The 19606-nt window shown below is 39.5% G+C and overlaps 2 protein-coding genes across 4 annotated transcripts in view; both read right to left on the minus strand.

The window, feature by feature from the left end:
• The window catches only part of BEND3 (BEN domain containing 3), a 65967-nt gene that overhangs the window by 30842 nt on the left and 15519 nt on the right, over window positions 1-19606 (minus strand). Inside the window, exon 1 of one of the 3 annotated variants that reach the window (XM_073336925.1) lies at window positions 4128-4145. The exons of 1 other annotated variant lie outside the window; for it this stretch is intronic. The gene's annotated coding sequence lies outside the window, so the exon portion shown is untranslated. Of the gene's footprint in view, window positions 1-1606; window positions 2025-4127; window positions 4146-19606 lie in introns of those variants that run through there. One more of the 3 variants, XM_073336924.1, reaches the window with a different exon arrangement.
• PDSS2 (decaprenyl diphosphate synthase subunit 2) overlaps window positions 4200-19606 on the minus strand; it is a 195643-nt gene continuing 180236 nt past the window's right edge. The window contains exon 8 of the mRNA XM_073336930.1: window positions 4200-11408. Coding sequence (XP_073193031.1) covers window positions 11250-11408 — 159 coding nt within the window. The 3' untranslated portion in view covers window positions 4200-11249. The remainder of the gene's footprint in view (window positions 11409-19606) is intronic.

Here is a 19606-nt window from a genome sequence, read left to right on the forward strand (position 1 = left end):
AGATTGTTTATGAATATGTTCAACAGTACTGGTCTCAGTACAGACACCACTATTTACCTTTCCATTCTGAAAACCGACCATTTATTCTTACCCTTTGCGTCCTATCTTTTAACCAGTTACTGATCCTTGAGAGGACCTTCCCTCTTATCTAATGACTGCTTACTTTGCGTAAGAGCCTTTGGTGAGGGACGTTGTCTGATGGTGCAAGAACAGTATATCGACTGAATCACCCTTGTCCATATGCTTGTTGACACCCTCAAAGGACTCTAATGGATTAGTGAGGCATGATTTCCCTTTTTAAAAAGCAGCGTTGACTCTTCACGAACATATTGTGTTTATCTTTTTGTCTAATAATTTTGTTTATTACAGTTTCAACCAATTTGCCTTGCACTGTAGTTTGACCTACCAGCTTGTAATTGCCAGGATCACCTCTGGAATCTTTTTAAAAAACAGGTGTTACATTATCAGATGACTGGAAGGTAGCTAAAGAGATTGATTTCAATGATAGGTTACATACCACAGATGGTAGTTCTGCATTTTCACATTTCATAGAATCATAGAATATCAGGGTTGGAAGGGACCTCAGGAGGTCATCTAGTCCAACCCCTTGCTCAAAAGCAGGGCCAATCCCCAATTAAATCATCCCAGCCAGGGCTTTGTCAAGCCTGACCTTAAAAACTTCTAAGGAAGGAGATTCCACCACCTCCCTAGGTAACACATTCCAGTGTTTCACCACCCTCCTAGTGAAAAAGTTTTTCCTAATATCCAACCTAAACCTCCCCCACTGCAACTTGAGACCATTACTCCTTGTCCTGTCCTCTTCTACCACTGAGAATAGTCTAGAACCATCCTCTCTGGAACCACCTCTCAGGTAGTTGAAAGCAGTCATCAAATCCCCCCTCATTCTTCTCTTCTGCAGACTAAACAATCCCAGTTCCCTCAGCCTCTCCTCATAAGTCATGTGTTCCAGACCCCTAATCATTTTTGTTGCCCTTCGCTGGACTCTCCAATTTATCCACATCCTTCTTGTAGTGTGGGGCCCAAAACTGGACACAGTACTCCAGATGAGGTCTCACCAATGTCGAATAGAGGGGGACGATCACGTCCCTCGATCTGCTCGCTATGCCCCTACTTATACATCCCAAAATGCCACTGGCCTTCTTGGCAACAAGGGCACACTGCTGACTCATATCCAGCTTCTCGTCCACTGTCACCCCTAGATCCTTTTCCGCAGAACTGCTGCCTAGCCATTCGGTCCCTAGTCTGTAGCTGTGCATTGGGTTCTTCCGTCCTAAGTGCAGGACCCTGCACTTATCCTTATTGAACCTCATCAGATTTCTTTTGGCCCAATCCTCCAATTTGTCTAGGTCCCTCTGTATCCTATCCCTGCCCTCCAGCCTATCTACCACTCCTCCCAGTTTAGTATCATCCACAAATTTGCTGAGTGCAATCCACACCATCCTCCAGATCATTTATGAAGATATTGAACAAAACCGGCCCCAGGACCGACCCCTGGGACACTCCACTTGACACCGGCTGCCAACTAGACATGGAGCCATTGATCACTACCCGTTGAGCCCGACAATCTAGCCAACTTTCTACCCACCTTACAGTGCATTCGTCCAGCCCGTACTTCTTTAACTTGCTGACAAGAATACTGTGGGAGACTGTGTCAAAAGCTTTGCTAAAGTCAAGAAACAATACATCCACTGCTTTCCCTTCATCCACAGAACCAGTAATCTCATCATAGAAGGCGATTAGATTAGTCACGCATGACCTTCCCTTGGTGAATCCATGCTGACTGTTCCTGATCACTTTCCTCTCCTCTAAGTGCTTCAGAATTGATTCCTTGAGGACATGCTCCATGATTTTTCCGGGGACTGCGGTGCGGCTGACTGGCCTGTAGTTCCCAGGATCCTCCTCCTTCCCTTTTTTAAAGATTGGCACTACATTAGCCTTTTTCCAGTCATCCGGGACTTCCCCCGTTTGCCACGAGTTTTCAAAGATAATGGCCAATGGTTCTGCAATCACAGCCGCCAGTTCCTTTAGCACTCTCGGATGTTACTCGTCCGGCCCCATGGACTTGTGCACGTCCAGCTTTTCTAAATCGTTCCTAACCACCTCTTTCTCCACAGAGGGCTGGCCATCTATTCCCCATGTTGTGATGCCCAGCGCAGCAGTCTGGGAGCTGACCTTGTTAGTGAAGACAGAGGCAAAAAAAGCATTGAGTACATTAGCTTTTTCCACATCCTCTGTCACTAGGTTGCCTCCCTCATTCATTAAGGGGCCCACACTTTCCTTGGCTTTCTTCTTGTTGCCAACATACCTGAAGAAACCTTTCTTGTTACTCTTAACATCTCTTGCTAGCTGCAGCTCTAGGTGCGATTTGGCCCTCCTGATTTCATTCCTACATGCCCGAGCAATATTTTTATACTCTTCCCTGGTCATATGTCCAACCTTCCACTTCTTGTAAGCTTCTTTTTTATGTTTAAGATCCGCTAGGATTTCACCGTTAAGCCAAGCTGGTCGCCTGCCATATTTACTATTCTTTCAACACATCGGGATGGTTTGTCCCTGTAACCTCAACAGGGATTCCTTGAAATACAGCCAGCTCTCCTGGACTCCTTTCCCCTTCATGTTAGTCCCCCAGGGGATCCTACCCATCCGTTCCCTGAGGGAGTCGAAGTCTGCTTTCCTGAAGTCCAGGGTCCGTATCCTGCTGCTTACCTTTCTTCCCTGTGTCAGGATCCTGAACTCAACCAACTCATGGTCACTGCCTCCCAGATTCCCATCCACTTCTGCTTCCCCTACTAATTCTTCAGAACTCTTGGGTGAATAGCATCTGGTCCTGGTGACTTATTACTGTTTAATTTATCAATTTGTTCCAAAACCACCTCTATTGACACCTCAATCTGGGACAGTTCCTCAGATTTGTCACCTAAAAATTATGGCTTGGGTGTGGGGTTCTCCACCATATTCTCTGTTAGAATTAGAAAAGTTGCAAAGAAGGGCAATGAAAATGATTAGGGAGATGGAACAGCTTCCATACAAAGAGAGATTAAAAAGATTGGGACTGTTCATCTTAGAAAAGAGGTGACTAAGAGGGATATATGATAGAGGTCTATAAAATCATGAATGGTGTGGAGAAAGTGTTATTTACCCCTTCACATAAAGTAAGAATTAGGGATCATTCAATGAAATTAACAGGCAGCAGGTTTAAAACAAAAAAGAAAGTACTTCTTCATTCAACGTACAGTCAACTTGTGGAACTTGCTGCCAGGGGATGTTCTGAAGTATAAAAGAATTAGATAAGTTCATGGACGATAGGTCCATCAATGGCTATTAATTAAGATGGTCAGGGACGCAACCCCATGTTCCGGATGCCCCTAAACCTCCAACTGCCAGAAGCTGGGACTGGATGAAAGGGGGATGGATCACTTGAAATTATCCTGTTGTTCATTCTCTCAGACGGATCTGGCTCTGGCCACTTTCAGAGACAGGATACTGGGCCAGACGTACCATTGGTCTGACCCAGTATGGCTGCTGTTATTATTGGGGCTGAGAGTATTTCTACCCTTAAAGAGCACTGGAGATTAATGGCTTGAACTTGGATCTATAAGAGATGGGTACTAGCGGAAGTTGGATTTGATTTAAAGCTAGGAAAATCAGAGTCACTAGTCAAAACTTTAATAAAGAAGGAACTGAATATAAATGAAAAGAACTGCTTTATAATGGAGTAACAATCCAGTGAAAGGTTTAAGGACCAATGTCTATTTCTCACATTACCTCAGCAGTAACTTGTGTGTCAGTTGCATAACTGTTAAAAACTGATAAACCCAAGCAGTTTTTAACTTGGAAAACACGAGCTTCCTTTAATCTCTTGGCAATGAAATTTAGAGAATCCTTTGTCCCATGTTTTAGTTCAGCCAACAACTGTCCTATTGTAGAGATCATAACTGATGCTACCCCATACCTTTGCTGTAAAAAGCAATAATGCTCACTTAAATTCAGAGTCAGCATGCTATCTATGCATAATCAGCTTTATGAAAGACCAGAAGAACATTTGCTCCCTCCATAAAGGTCTTCTGTTTAAAACCATGTAAGCAATACAAAATTGGGAACTGTACCTTGTTAAGCCCTTTGTCTCCAACTTGTCCAGATCTCCCAGGAAGTAGGATAGCGTTCTCTTCTTTCTAATATTTAAATCCATATTTTAACCACACAGTGTACAAAGACATTCTTATAACTAAGATTCTAGCGTAAAGGACCAAGTGTCCTTGGACTGCTCTCAAAACATTTCTTCCATGTGGCAGTGAACTCCATTGCTGAAAAACACCTGGCCAATTTAAAATAATTTTATAGAAGTACTTCAATTCTAGTGGTGACCAATAAAACATTTACACTAGTAGGAAGGGAGATATCTCTAGGCTGCAACCACTTGTACAGGTCTACTTTTCCTTCCAGGAGAGGGCAATAGTACATGCACAGGTGGGAAAATAGATATCTGAAAGTAGCATTTTATTTTTTACCCAGTTATGGCAGAAACAATGTTCACAAGAAATTTCAGGGTAGACCTGTGTAAAGTATTCAATTGAAAACAAATGGTTGCAATATAAAATAGACATTCTGTACTCTGTTATCTGATTACCAGGCTGCACAGAGCTCTGTAAATATGAAACAATGAAACTGGACACAAATAGGAAAAGATCAACAGTTGGAGGAGGGAGAAAATATTTTTCTCTTTTAGGAAATTCCCTAGGTAATTAATAACTCCTCTTAGTCTTACAGTGTAGTTTTATACTAATTTAACAAAAAAATCTAAGTTTAAACACTTCATTTGTTAAAATTAATTTTGGTAAATTGAAGATTAATTTTTAGTGAGAACCCAGAGTGTTGGCTTGCAATTTTTATACAAATTAAAAAAAAAATTTATGGCAGTAAAAAAGTATGATTTTCTCAACCTCATGTCTAAAAAAGTGAACAGATTTTACCCAACCTCAAACACAAAAAAATCACTTTTGGAGAAAGGCCAATGGGAATTTCAGCCAAAAAATGCTTCCAAAAAAGTTATGAGCAGTGAAAATATGGGGTTTATAATAGAAGACTAGACAGAACTGTAACTAGTGCTATTAAGCAAATTATATTTAATACAGCTGGTTGGAAAACTGAACTATTTTTCATGAAAAATTTGTCAAAAAACGTTTCCAACCAGCTCCAACTTATAGCAGTATTAGTACTGACACTACTGTTGAGAATGCACCTATTCTTATTCCATTCCCCACTTTCAAATAGCTCAGACTAGCCTGAAAAAGTATATTTTGCTGAAGATTCATATCCTTTAAAAAAAATTCTACTAAGTGTGGATATAGTGTGTGTGTTGGGGTTGGGAGAAGATACATTCGTAAGTCCTGTGTATCCACACACTTTAAAAAATGTAACAAGTTTACTTGCCCACAAAACAAAAAGTTGTTTGATAAGCTGGAGAAAAGTCTGACTAATGCAGACAAAAACCATGTTTTTTTAATAATGTTCTCCCATTACACCCATTTTTTTATGCTGGTGCTGAACATAATGATGCAAGCAACTAAGTCTAATTGTACAAAATTATTGCTAGTGATTTGCATATGAAATACACACCTTTTACTGCCTCTAGTTGGCATTGTTTAACTAGATTATAAATAGTACATCTGAAATGCTGCAAACAGAAAACAGTTTATGTTGGGCACATGCTATGAATGAAGAAAGGCTCAGACACAATGTGCAAGTTGGAGAGCTTTCATCAAAACGAGCCAAGATGGGAAATGGTTCATTTCCTAATCATGCCCTTGCTTTGCAGAAGCCAGTCTACAGAAAACCTCATAAGTAAAGCTCTCTAAAACACAGGCATTCATGCCACCATGTGGGTACGGATCACCCTCTTTGTTATCCCTAAGTGTTTCAGATTTTTTTTGCTAATTAGTCCTACATATATGACAGCATCCAGTACATGCTTTTAAATAAATCGGAATATCTCATCTGGAGTATTTTGCCACAAGATGCCAAAAGAAACAACCATCTAGTTGTAAAATATTGTATTCTGGATATGAAAAGGAATGAGACACACAAGGTGGGTGAGGTAATAGCTTTTATTGGATCAACCTCTGTTGGTGGAAGAGAAGTTTTTGAGCTTCACAGAGCTCTTCTTCCGAGATGAAGACGAGGAGCTCCATGAAGCACGAAAGCTTATCCTAAATTTTTGTACTGGAAATCAAAATACCATTTTTTTTAAAAAAGGGCTATATTTAATTGAGAAATTAAGTTTATTAAAATTATTACTGGGGCAATTCCCCCGTCATTCATTCTATTTATTAACTAAGGGCCACAATCCCCTAGAACATATTGAAAAATGGTTCATTTACTGTATGGTAACTGCAGTGGGAACAGCAATTTCATCATGCAAAAAGAGTTGTACTTTAAAATAATGGTCCACACACTTCTCTTTCTGATTGTTCTATTTTCCCAGAATTAGGTAATACTAAGGTAGCATGCTGCCTTTGGTTCTGTTTTGAAGAACGAGAGAACAAGGTAAGTTTGTTTCTCTTTTTATCTCCACAGTTAAAAACTCCCATAAAGAACATTCTGAAGATGGTTACACAGGAAATGAAGGAATACAAATCTCCATTTAAAACAGGTAGCAGAGAGAAGGAATCTCCTACACTTGGGGTACCCAAAACATTCCTCCGGCTAATACAGAAGATGTCATTGATTTCTGAAGCAAGTTTAAGGGAGCTCTGGGCAGGGTCAGGCAAAAACACAAATGCTTGAAGAGAAAAGACAGGTGATTGTATGAAGCCTCTGCTATCAGTTGCCAATTTCTTAATTGTGTCAAACTTTTTTTTTATAATTTAAAGTCATATGGGCTAATTATGTTTTCTCTAGTTAATCTATCATAGGTTATTTCTAAGGGAGTTACCGAAGTGGGATCAAAATTCTAGAGGAAAATGTCATTCAGAAAACAAGGATGTTACAGTACCAAGTTTATTCTGAAGGAGAAATCCATGACCCCTGGCTCCTGTAAATAGCTAATACAATTTATGGAATGGGTTAGGAAAGGATATTGTGAGAGTCTGATGAAAAGATTGTCAGAACTAACTACTTCTTGAAATACTTCTTCCTTTGAACTGCTTGTTGACTGAGAGACTGCAAAGATCTTAGCTTTGTATTTCATTACACACTGTAAAGATGAAGTGTCTGGAAGCTTTTGAAGAGTACAATGGGCTCAAAACCTCACTCTTCTCTGAGGTCAGGGCTGAGGAGAGGAGGGGAAGGAGGGACAACTGAAGGGGCCCTGAACTCAGGGGGGTCCCCAAAACAAATATAACATCCGTGCAAATAAAGTGAAATGGGAGGGATTGGGGCCCCGCAGTGAACATGGTGTACCCCCAGGTTTCTCTCAAAGGGTCTGTCTGAGGTTCCACTAGTTGATGAGCAGCAATAGCAACCAGTGATTTGACCCAGTAGTGTCATTCTTGGCAAATCTGTTGACAACATAATTACATTACAGCACAAAAAGGAAACACTATCTGCTCAAAGAAAGAAAAAATGGAGGGAATATCACAGAGCAAGTCCTGCCCTGTCTAACTTTTGGTCCAAATTTAAAAGGGGGAAGATGACCTTTTATTTTATTTATTAAAAAAAACAAACCCCCAAAACTGGAGTACCACGTGCTCCACTCATTCTGCCTGACTTTACGCACCAGTTGATCAAAGGTGTGTTCAGTGCAAACAGGCCCAAACAGCTCAGAATCACTGGAAATCCTTCATGTGAAGTGGAAGGGAAAATAATTAGGAGAAGCTGACCCTCTCCCCAACAACAGCTAGAGGGAGATTCCCCACTCCAACATCCTTCTCACAAGGCTGGGGAAGAGAAAGTCCACAGCTCGCCCTCCCGCAGCTGCCAGGATGGGAACAATGTCTCCCCAAAGAAGTGCCATTTTATGGTTTCATTAGAATAATAACTTGCCAATTGTATAGCAACTTCCACCCAATGATCACAAACATTAAAGAACTAATCTTCACAGCCTTGCAATACATAGCTGTCCCCATTTTATAGGTGGAGAAACAGACCTAGAGGTTAACTGGCTTGCACAAGGTTGCACAGCAAATCTGTGGCACAGCCAGCTTAACCACTGAGACCATGCTTCTTGAAGGGGCACAAGTTAGTGTAAGAAGTGTAGTTTGTTGAGAGACAATAATGTGGCTTAGCTATGGTTTTGTGCCTAACTGTAAGGTGGCACCTGCAATACAGTAGTTAGGATACAACTCAGGAAGAGTGACATAGGGGTATCAACTAAAGTGAAGTACTTCTGTCATGAGGTGCTGGTGCTTTCACTTGCAGTGATGCTGAAGACTAGGAAAAGACGACAAAAACAGAGGCAGCCTAATTGCTATGCCAGAATATGAGGATGGGGAAAGGAGACAATATATAAAGGGCTTATAACCCTAGCTTTACACTTTATTTTTGGTTTCATAACAAATGGTCATTCTAAACTGTCCTCTGACATTAGTTCCGTCTCTCTTCTTTGTCTGGGAGCATAGCATATGGAATGCTTCATTGTTTTTATTTCTTATACAGCATCCAAAATATACTAGAGCTTCATGTAGCTCTGCACCGATCACTCTAAGCATCACTCCTGAACTGGTGACTAGAACTATGGAGGTAGCTATGCTTCTCCAACCCTCCTCAGCCAAAGGATGATGCTTATAACACATGGCCTTCAGGATGTGGGTGGGCAGAACAGGGGAAGGGTGTTGACAGGAAAAAACTGATGAGCCTTCCTGATCCACAAAATGTGGGAAAGAAGTCATCAGAAACAGAAATATGCGTTTCTAAGAGTACAGAAATAATGATAATTCTCAGCAGTGACTGTTCGCTAAAGGATGATGTTGGCACACGAACAAGTGGATATAAACTGGCCATGAATGAAATTTAGATTGGGGATTAGAAGAAAGTTTCTAATTATCAAAGGAGTGATGTTCTGGAATAGCCTTTCCATAGAAGTAGTGAGGGCAAACAACCTAACTGCCTTTAAAATGGAGCTTGATAAATTTATGAACAGGATTATATGACTGGATTGCCTGTGATAGGGAACTTGACTCGATGACCAAGAGGTTATCACTTCCAGTCCTATAGTTCGTATGTTTTGCCTGTAGGGTTCAGTGTAGGGTATCCATGAAGGATCCAAAACAACAAAAAAAATCATGCTTCCAAAGAGTTACTGGAAGATATCACAGATCTGTTTATTACGAAGGCATTAGTAGGAGACTGTTCATTTTCACCAATTCAACCAATGACGCTACCTGTCTACAATATCACTACTATTTAGTTTTCTTTATTTGTCATCAGTAAGGAGATGTTAATAAAAGTAGTACTTTCAGGAAAATAAACATATGCCCATCCCGTAATATGCTGCCTGTTTCTTCCATGCTACTGAGCGTTGTCAGTGGAAATTAAGGGGAGTTGAAAGGACTCAGGATGTCTCTGGAGTCCCTCAGCTTCCTGCAAGATCAGCCCCTGAATAACCATGAAGCATTTGAATTAAAAAGTAGGCTCATGGTAAGGAGAAAGCAACATGTGGCTCTTACAAAACGTAACATTTTAAGTCTGATTTATACACAGTTGAATAGAATTACTAATTAACTGAACTTTAGTAAGGTAGTAAAAAGATTTTAAGAATAAAAATAAAATGCTCCAAGACTTCAGTTCACTGTCAAAGGCATTGAAACTGCACTTGTATAAATCTGAGGAAGTACACTGATGTCGCAAGTACACTGTGCACGCACGCGCACACACACACAGAACTTTAACACATGTAGCTTTATATTTTCCTTTCAACTGAATGCAACATGCTGGTCCGTGATTAAAAAAAAAGCTTTGTGACACCTTACTTTTTTGCAGGGAGGAGGAGTAAAATTTAACAGAAATAACTTCACTTAATGTTTGAGTGAGCGATGTAATGAAATCTGTTTGCTGTGCTAGCTGTCTCCAGATTGGTCTGTAATTACACCACAGAAGGAAGAAAGGTAGCTGAGTCTCAATCTAGATCATTTATGTAAACTCAGCCTTCTTGTCAACGAAGTTCTCAGATTGCATGCATGCAAACCACAAAAATCATCTCCTATGAACAAACTAGAGACAGTGTCAAATTGCAGACTTCTGATATACCTTATATTTTCTGTAATTGGATTTAAAATCTTACACACTAAGGTTAAAAAAAAAACTTCTCATGTACTATAGATTTATTCAGAAGAGTAAAAAAACCTGTGCTAACAGAAGACTATTCCACACTCATTTCTGCCAAAAGATTGATGCTGAACATTACAAATTCACATTTATTTGACTTAAGTGAAAACAAGTGTCACATAAATCTGGGAAATTATTTAGGGTAAGATTGTGCTGAAACAAATTGCTTGATCTGGGGGAAAGATTTTTTTCCTGAAAGCATTGAAAACCTTACCTTTGAGCCAGAGCAAAGTATTTTATACATACAGTATAAAAACACAGGCAATCAATTCTCTTAACTGAGCTAAATTAATATTTGATTAAATATTATAAAGCTCCTACTTACCACGCTTGACACATTCTCAGCAAGTTTCTCAAATACTGAAAGCATTAGGCACAGAGTAATTTTACATTTGAATACATAAAAACAGTGTGTGGAGACATAGCTGCATGTAGACAGATAAAGGATTTTTCCTCATTAATTCCCTGAACTGCCCTTCATGTTGATAAATTGGTACATTAATTCTTGACTTAAACAGCCCTCTCTCTGGCAATTTTAGAAAGTGTTTCTCCTGACACCTGCAGCTTCAGGCCCCCCTCTGTCCTCTCTAGTGCAGGAAAACCACAGGCCACCACATTGGCGCCATCCCTGGCTATGTCCAATCAATAAGGACTTATTTCCTGTCCATTTGCTGAGGTCACAGAAGTGAGTCTCATTAATTATTTCTACTGGTGCAGCCTCAAGTATGCTTCTGGCATGACAAGTGAAAAGTGTTTGACCTTTTTCCCCTAATTTTGTTTATAGCAGTTCCAAAGAACGCATGTTCATTCAGCAATGTGGTAAACGATCAAAAAAAAAAAAAAAAGAAAAAGAAAAGGCAACTAACAAATTTAGTTCTTTTAAAAATACAGGATATTTTTTCCTTGTCCCAGCCAATATCCATCTAGTTGTTTTCTGCAAACAAACAGTTTATTTCATGAATTGTATGTCATGAAAATCTGGTCACAGCATAAACCATGTTTTCTAAAGCAGATCTGGCCTCAGAGGAAGGGAAGCACTCCAGGGCCTCCAGTGCTCTGTTTCCATGGTAATGACATAGGTCAATAGCTGAAGTCACACCTTTGCCAGCCTTGATTGCTTCTTGCAACTGTTAGAAAACACATGCATAATAAAATCATTTTTGACAATACTTGGTATACAATTATATCTAAAAAAAGAAACGGAGTACTTGTGGCACCTTAGAGACTAACAAATTTATTTGAGCATAAGCTTTCGTTAGCAACAGCTCAATTATTTCTAAGATAACAGTAACACAGCTGCTACTCTGAAACCAGTAACAATTCAGTATTTCCATTACCTTTTCTTGAGGTAAAGAGGGCAGCTAAAATCAAATCACTCAGAAAGTTCTCATACTATTTGCAAATATAAAGCTGCTCTACTTCAGCTCCTAACTACAATAAAACCCCAATCAATTTTAAAAAAAAAAAAGGAGTACTTGTGGCATCTTAGAGACTAACCAATTTATTTGAGCATAAGCTTTCGTGAGCTACAGCTCACTTCATCGGATGCATACTGTGGAAACTGCAGAAGACATTATATACACAGAGACCATGAAACAATACCTCCTCCCACCCCACTCTCCTCCTGGTAATAGCTTATCTAAAGTGATCACTCTCCTTACAATGTGTATGATAATCAAGGTGGACCATTTCCAGCACAAATCCAGGTTTTCTCACCTCCCCCCCCCCTTTTTTTTCCCCAAAAACCACACACACAACCACATCAATTTAAACTACACAACTACTTCTTGATAATTCAAAATGCTAAGCCTTACAAGCATGCATGCAACAAAGATGGGAGGTTTTTAAATATCTGGACCTGTCCCTAACCAGATAATTTTTGTGTAGCATACTAAGTCAACATGTCAACCAAGCACTTATTTTCTTGTACTCCATATATGGGTATCACAGGTCCAAATGGATTTATAAATACACATTTTCATATTTCATGTATTATATTATATATTTCATATTAATATATTTTATAAATACATATTTTCATAGTTCATAAATATATGATTCCAGGCAGACTAAGGAGGATATGCACACTCATGTCTCCATCGCTTATATAATTTATTAATAGTGCTCTTTTTGCTCATTATATGTTTAAATTTGTTATAGTGGACAACAGCAAATTTCCTAAATCCAAGTCTGCCATCAATTCTGCCATGCAAACTCAATTCACTCAATAGGGATGATGACTTTGAGGATGGAATACAGCTCCAAATTGCATCATATTAAATAGGAAAATGTTTCCATGGGATAATAGACATTTTCTGGCAAACTGCTGGAGAGAAGTGCAAAACTTGGGTAAAATGTCAGGTAACATTTGCATGCTTTTTATATGACTTAATTTTGTTGAAGTTCTTTAAGGTAGTCTTACGTTTAAGTGTATTTAAAATTGTTTTTATGATTAAGAGCATCCTGAGAGCATCAGCAGAAAGAGGTGAAATTATATTTATACAAATTATTATTGTTTGATTGCCTTTAATATGTAGTCTTCACAGCAATCCCAATCCAACAGCTAGATGAGTGAAAGGACAGGAATCAACCCCCCAGGTCTCTTATCTATTTGTCTTAGGGTATGTCTACACTGCAATTAGTCACCTGCAGCTGGCCTGTGCAAGCTGACTCAGGCTAATGGGCTATTTAATTGTGGTGTAGACATTCAGGCTCGGGCTGCAGACCAAGCTCTGGGGCCCTCCTACCTTGCAGGGTCCTCGAGCTTGGGCTCCAGCCCAACCCTGAAGGTCTTCGCAGCAATTAAACAGCCCCTTTGCCCATGGCAGCTGCAGGTGTCTAATTGCAGTAGATGTACCCTTAGGTATTTATATGGCCCCCATCCCTGCAGTATCTGAGCGCTTCACAATCTTTAATGTATTCTACATGGTTTAATGGTAGCATCTCATTGTCATTGAATCAACCTATCAAATATAGAACTTTTATTAAATACATATCAATATTGTATCTAAAATTATTATGGAAAATAAATCTTTTAAAGGAATTTTTACTGCAATATATTACAGTACACATCACCATAAATCACTTCCATTCAATATTACTTATACCAATATAACATTAACATATCTAGTTTAAATTATATGGAAATATTTGAGAACCAGAACTGTAAGTCATCCATTTTATATAGGCAGTTGTATTTATACATAATGAATGAGTTTTCTTATCTAAATACATACTAAAGTGGATTCATTATATGTAGTTAAGAATGAAATCAGTTGAAAGCATATTACAGTATTTAGTGTTCAAGTCCCAATTCATAAAAAATGTATTCCCCACTTAAGTTGGAGTTTTCATGGACTGTGCTTTGGAGGAATACTTCTCCTGAAGCAGAAGTGCCCTCTACGGTTAATTCAACACCTTTTCCAATGTGTGTAAATCACCCACATATCCACGGCCATGAAGGATGGATGGAGTCACTAGTGAGAAAGAGTAATTTTAACAGAATAGAAGGGTTCTTCGGTTGACCCAACCTATCAGCAGGTGTTAGAATTTGCATGAAGATGCTAAATCTGTTGACTTACTGAAGCTCATTAACACTACCCAGGATATTAGGGATGCAGAAGGAGATTGCTGGCAACAATGTACCAGAAAGAAGAAATCCTGGAAGGAAACTTTAGGAACAGTCAAGCTCAGCTTAGTTTGAGGATTACATTCTATTATTGGTTTTCAGGTACCAATAAAGCCAAACCCCAGAAAGGGGAAGAGTTTGGAAACTAACATAGGGTCTGCACATTGTTAAAGGCAGAGTGAGAACTCAACCCATTCAAAGGCATGCCATGTATAACTACTTACATGTATACAGCGCCTTGCAACCAAAAGAATCCCAAGCTTATTACAAACTACACACAAGAATTACCATACCAGATCAGACCCATCAACTACCAGATGCTTCAGAAGGTGCAAGAAACCCCAAATAGGGTAATAATGGCATAACCAGCTCATTGGGGAAGTTTCTTCTTAACCCCATCAGTTATTTGGCTCATGCCCTGAAAGATGAAGGCTTATACTTTTAAAAATTCTTAGTAATATTTTGTTATCCACATAAATGCTAATCTTTGGCCTCAACAGTATCTTGCGGCATGGAGTTCCAACTTCCTTTTATCAGTTTTAAATTTAATGTCTTTCAATTTCAATTTTGTATTATGGGAAAATAGGAGTTTCTGATATTATGAGACAGGATAAACAGAAGTGGCCAATTTTCCTTCTGTGTGCTATTCATTATTGTGTATGCTTTTATCATGGTCCCTCTCATTAATTTCCTCTTCAAACTAAAAATACAAATCTTGTAATCTTTCTTTATATGGAACTCTATTCATAGGATCACCTCACTCACCGCTGAAATACAGGAATCTTTACAGTGATACTCAACACTGTAAGAGCACACAGCACAACCAAACATCAAACTACAGAATAAGACTGGAAGTGAATATTGTATCCATTGCATTAAAACTACTGGGGAAACTTTAGATCTATAAAATGCGATTACCCAAACTGGATATTGCCCAACCTAATGCCCCTACTCTACTCTTCCAAGAGGTGCTACAAGATCTTTAAGATCACAAACAGAAGGGATCCCACCTTTAAATTTCAGCCAAAAGACAGTTCTGTGCTCCAGAACACCATGTTAGGATATTGGTTTAAAACAGATTTGAGGGAAAAAGTGCCACCCACTGAACTGCCAGAACTACTTTCTCAGCACCTTGGGTTTTCCCTAGAGGTACCCACATACTGACCAAGCTTGACTGCTTCATTTGTGATTTAATGAGCTCAAAAAGCCGCAGGTATTATTGCTGTAGGTGGCTATGTGTGTTTATTAAACAAAATAATTTTAAAAACCCTGCCTAAGTTAACTTATCCTCAATGTAGAACAAGGCATTGAGAATAAATAACCTTCAAAACTTCCTTCCTCCCTACTTTCCTCATAAGAGAGCCCCATTCGTTTACCTCTTCTATCTTCTGAACGGAGCAATACCCCATAGTCCCCTTTCTCCTGGCAGACCACCTGCCTTTCCACTTCCTGTTCAACTCACAGTGCCATCAGCTCTACCTTCCAACTAATCTCCACAACTGGACTCCATGCTAGTAAATCCTTTGCCCCCAGTCACCACTGTCAGTGCAATTCATATCCTATCCCCCTTTCAGCTCCTGGTTAAGAAACTAGAAGGAAAAGGAGATAGTTTGGAATGCAGGTTAAATGGATCAGGTTGGATTTCTGACAGTTGTCAGGCACGGAAGATTTGAAACTTGCTCCACCCAGAGTCATGATGTGCTCTACCTTCTACTGACCAGAAATCCTTCCCTCAACCCCTGGGAAATGATCCGAGTAGCTAGATTCCTAATGATAAAAGTTGTTCCTTATTGGAAAACTAGGATAGGATTTTGGTGAGGAAAAAGGATAGCCAGGTGTCATGAAGATATCTGTATGGACCAAAACAAGTATGTTTTGATTAACCATGGGCTTCACCTTACATTGCCTGCCAACTGTATTCTTATGAGCTAGCAAGATTTTGAAACTACAAGAATTCTGTACATGAGTGGAATACATGTGAAATCCATGATACCAAGCAAACATTGTTATCAGTAGGTCATTCTGCATAGAAGATGGAATGCTACTCATTGCTACTTCCAATTTGTAGCATTAATTTTTTCAGCACTGGGGCACATTTAAAATTTAAGGGCTATTTAGTATTGGGATTAACAATGCCCACCTCTCTGCTGACTTGTCAGAAGTGTGCCAGTTCTGATGATCGTGGTCTCACATAGTAAGAAATAGACTTTGCAACTGGCAGTTCATTTCACATAGGGCACAAGCCACCTATCAGATGGCAACAACCTTTGCATATTTTCTTATTCAGCTGGATTTGAACCATTGATCTAGTGGTGAAAAGATCAATATTCCTCATTCCAGTCACTCAAGCCACTCAGTCCTCCCTGCAAAAATGTCTATTCAAGACAAAACTGGCATATGTAAAGTGAAATTTTAAAAAAGAGATTAGGAAAGCTGTCAACCACAGCACAAAATGTAGGGGAAGTGGTGGGCCACCCAGAACAATTACGTTGGATTTCTCTTGGAAGGAACAGCTTATGCAAAAAGGCTACAAAAATAATTTTATTTAAAAATTTGCTGACACTGGAGAACCAGAAAATCATTTGCAGGAGAAAGGATTGTAAGTATTCCAGCCGGGGGGATGATCCAGAGCCTATCAAGTTTATTGAAAGATTTTCCCCTTAATTATTTCTTTTGTAATGTTTAGAAAGATCCTGTTTAAGTAAAGGGACAGGACGTCTACGAGAGCAGACTGCTGGTAAATATTCTGACCCACCCAGACTCATGTGGAGAAACAGACTTCTCCCAGGTTTGGGAGAAAGACTGTATGGAGATTTAAATATTTTATGCTTTTACTCTGAGTAACACTTTAAAGTGTAAAGTTCAAGAAAGAACTTTTGAATGAAATGAAATAGCTTTATGAAAATAAAACATTAAGACTCTAGCACTTTTTTTCTTGTCAAACTCGGTTAATTACGATCTCATGTATTTTCTGGGACAAGATGTCAGCAAACAAGTTCGGAGAAGATTTTGTGAATAATATCTAAGGAGAATGATCCTGTAGTTAAATTTCCTGTTCAGGTCTGAGATCCTCAAAGATTATGAGTTTCCTCTAATCCTGAACTGAGCCAATACATTCTGTTTGCTTCTGAGATGTATGGTACTCGCGGAAATAAAACAAACCTAAATTGATCAGTGGTCAAGTGACTAACTAATGCATTAAGTGTTTCCAATGTTCTTTGCTAGCTTTTCTAAATTTGTTTTCTCTCTTGTGGGAACATTCTGCCTAAATAAACAATGATAGTTAGATTGCTAAAATGTTACCTTGAAATGACACCTATACAGGTCACAGCTAATAGATGAATTTTCTATCCTGCCCTACTTTTGCTTTTCAAGCATCTTGGAATGTTTCAGCATTAACTGTTACATATTCGATCTGTTTTTTGTGGCTGGACACATGGTTAAGCTCTTCCTCTTCTTGCCTCCCCAAATGGGAGCTGGACAATCATTTATTTATTTTAAGTGCCACACTTCATAATGTATAAACTCCTATAATCCAAAACTTTCCTTTGCCTTTCCTGGTAGTATACAGAATAGGATGTCACTTGAATTGGAGGGGTAAGTGTAGTTTGCCCAGTATTTGCTAACATGCAACTTGTATTGCAGAACAAAATAAAAATAAATCTTTAACTAAAGTGATATAACTGAATCTTTAACTAAAGTGATATAATTCCGTGTACAAAAGTACATTAATAGAATGGTAAGTTTGAACAGTAGGGTGGTATTTCTTTTCCATTCATCTCATACTGAAATAAATGAGCTGTTTTTTCTGCAACTTCAGAAAAAAGTAACATATGGGCAGAGACTGAGTCTGGAAAATTTCAGACTCAACGAAGAAAGTTTTGAAAACATTTTAGCACCTGAAATAAAGTAGTAGTAGCTAGAATGAAATTTTGCTTTAGCAATCACTCCAGCTATAACATTGTTTCATCAGTATATTTTATTAACATGTACAGGAAATCATTTATCCATCTGCATTGACAAAGTGTGTATGTTCCTTAGAGGTTTCAGAAAACAACACACCAACAACTCTTCTTTGTGCCCTCCCTCTGATAGGCTAGCCTGATAGGCTTTGCTCAGTAGTTTTAACACTGGAGTGATTTTAAATCAGACACTAGGAAGTAAAGTATGTCTCTTTAAAAATCTATGTGACTTCATTTTATTGTACTTTTAACACAGTGCCACAAGTTGCTGTTAGTGGTGGTCTTATTATTCCATATCATTAACTCAACATTTATACTAACAGTCAGAGACTTGTTTGTGTCTTAATGAAGACAACATTAGGGTGGATTCTATCCTATCAAAGTCTCTGGCAAACACTTACTAGAGGCTGGCCTAGATAGATTAGATCGTTTTCTACTTTTCATTATGATCCAGTCAAGGGCTGGTATAGGAATAGGTATTTTTAAAAAAACCTAAAAAAGTCAAATAATTATAGTGTCCTGCATATAACACAAAGTTCAACAACTTAAAATATGACTGTAATCCTAATAAAGTAGGAAACCTCTTGTTTTGAATGGCTTTAGCATCCTCTTGCAATATTGCCAGCTTAATTTAATAGATCTCAAAGCCTGAAGGGACCATTCTGAACATCTAGTTTGACCTCCTGTGTAACACAGCCATAGAATCTCCCCCAAACTAATTCCTAGAGCATAGCTTTTACAAAAACATCCAATCCAAACTTCCTGTTCCTCTGCTTGGTTTAAATAGAAACAGGGAAGAAATCGGGACCCCTGGAGTTCCACCAGTCAGGTCCCAGAACTGGAGTCCTCGATCAATATTGAGCTTTTAGTTCTGGTGATTGTTAACAGGTCACTGGGTGACAGGTTGGAACTTACTGACTCCTAAGGATATCTCTACACAGCAACTAGACACCCATGGCTGGCCCATGCCAGCCAGCTCAGGCTCTCAGGGCTCAGGCTGCAGAGCTGTTTTATTGCTGTGTAGACTTCTGGGCTTGGGCTGGAGCCTGAGGTGGGAGCATCCCAGAGTTTGGGCTCCGGCCCAAGTCCAGAAATCTATACAGCAATGAAACAGTCCTGCAGCCCAAGTTCGCTGGCCTGGACCGATCGGAGGTTTCTCTGCTGTGTAGACATACACTCTAAAAGCCAAGACCTGTGCCCTGACTACCATCCCTTAACTTTCTCTTTGTTAAGCTAAATAGATTGAGTTCCTTGAGTCTATCACTATCACTGTAAGGCAGGGATTGGCAACCTTTGGCCCATGGCCCGCCAGAGTAAGGCCCCTGGCGGGCCAGGCTGGTTTGTTTACCTGCTGCGTCTGCAGGTTTGGCCGATCGCAGCTCCCACTGGTCGCGGTTCGCCATTCCACGCCAATGGGAGCTGTGGGAAGCGGCGACCAGCACATCCCTCAGCCCGCGCTGCTTCCCACAGCCCGCCACATTGGTCTGGAACAGTGAACCGTGGCACGGGCTGAGGGATGTGCTGGCCACCGCTTCCCACAGCCCCCATTGGCCTGGAACAGCGAACTGTGGCCAGTGGAAGCTGCAATCGGCCGAACCTGCGGACGCACCAATCTATAATGAGTAGGGAAAAAAAAGCTGTGTGATCATGGGGGATTTCAATGTGAATGACATATGCTGGAGGTCTCATGCTGTCAGTACTAAAACATCCTTGGAATTTCTAAACATTATACATG

This window comes from Lepidochelys kempii, chromosome 3, assembly GCF_965140265.1.
Source record: "Lepidochelys kempii isolate rLepKem1 chromosome 3, rLepKem1.hap2, whole genome shotgun sequence".
In the NCBI taxonomy this organism is placed as follows: Eukaryota; Metazoa; Chordata; order Testudines; family Cheloniidae; genus Lepidochelys; species Lepidochelys kempii.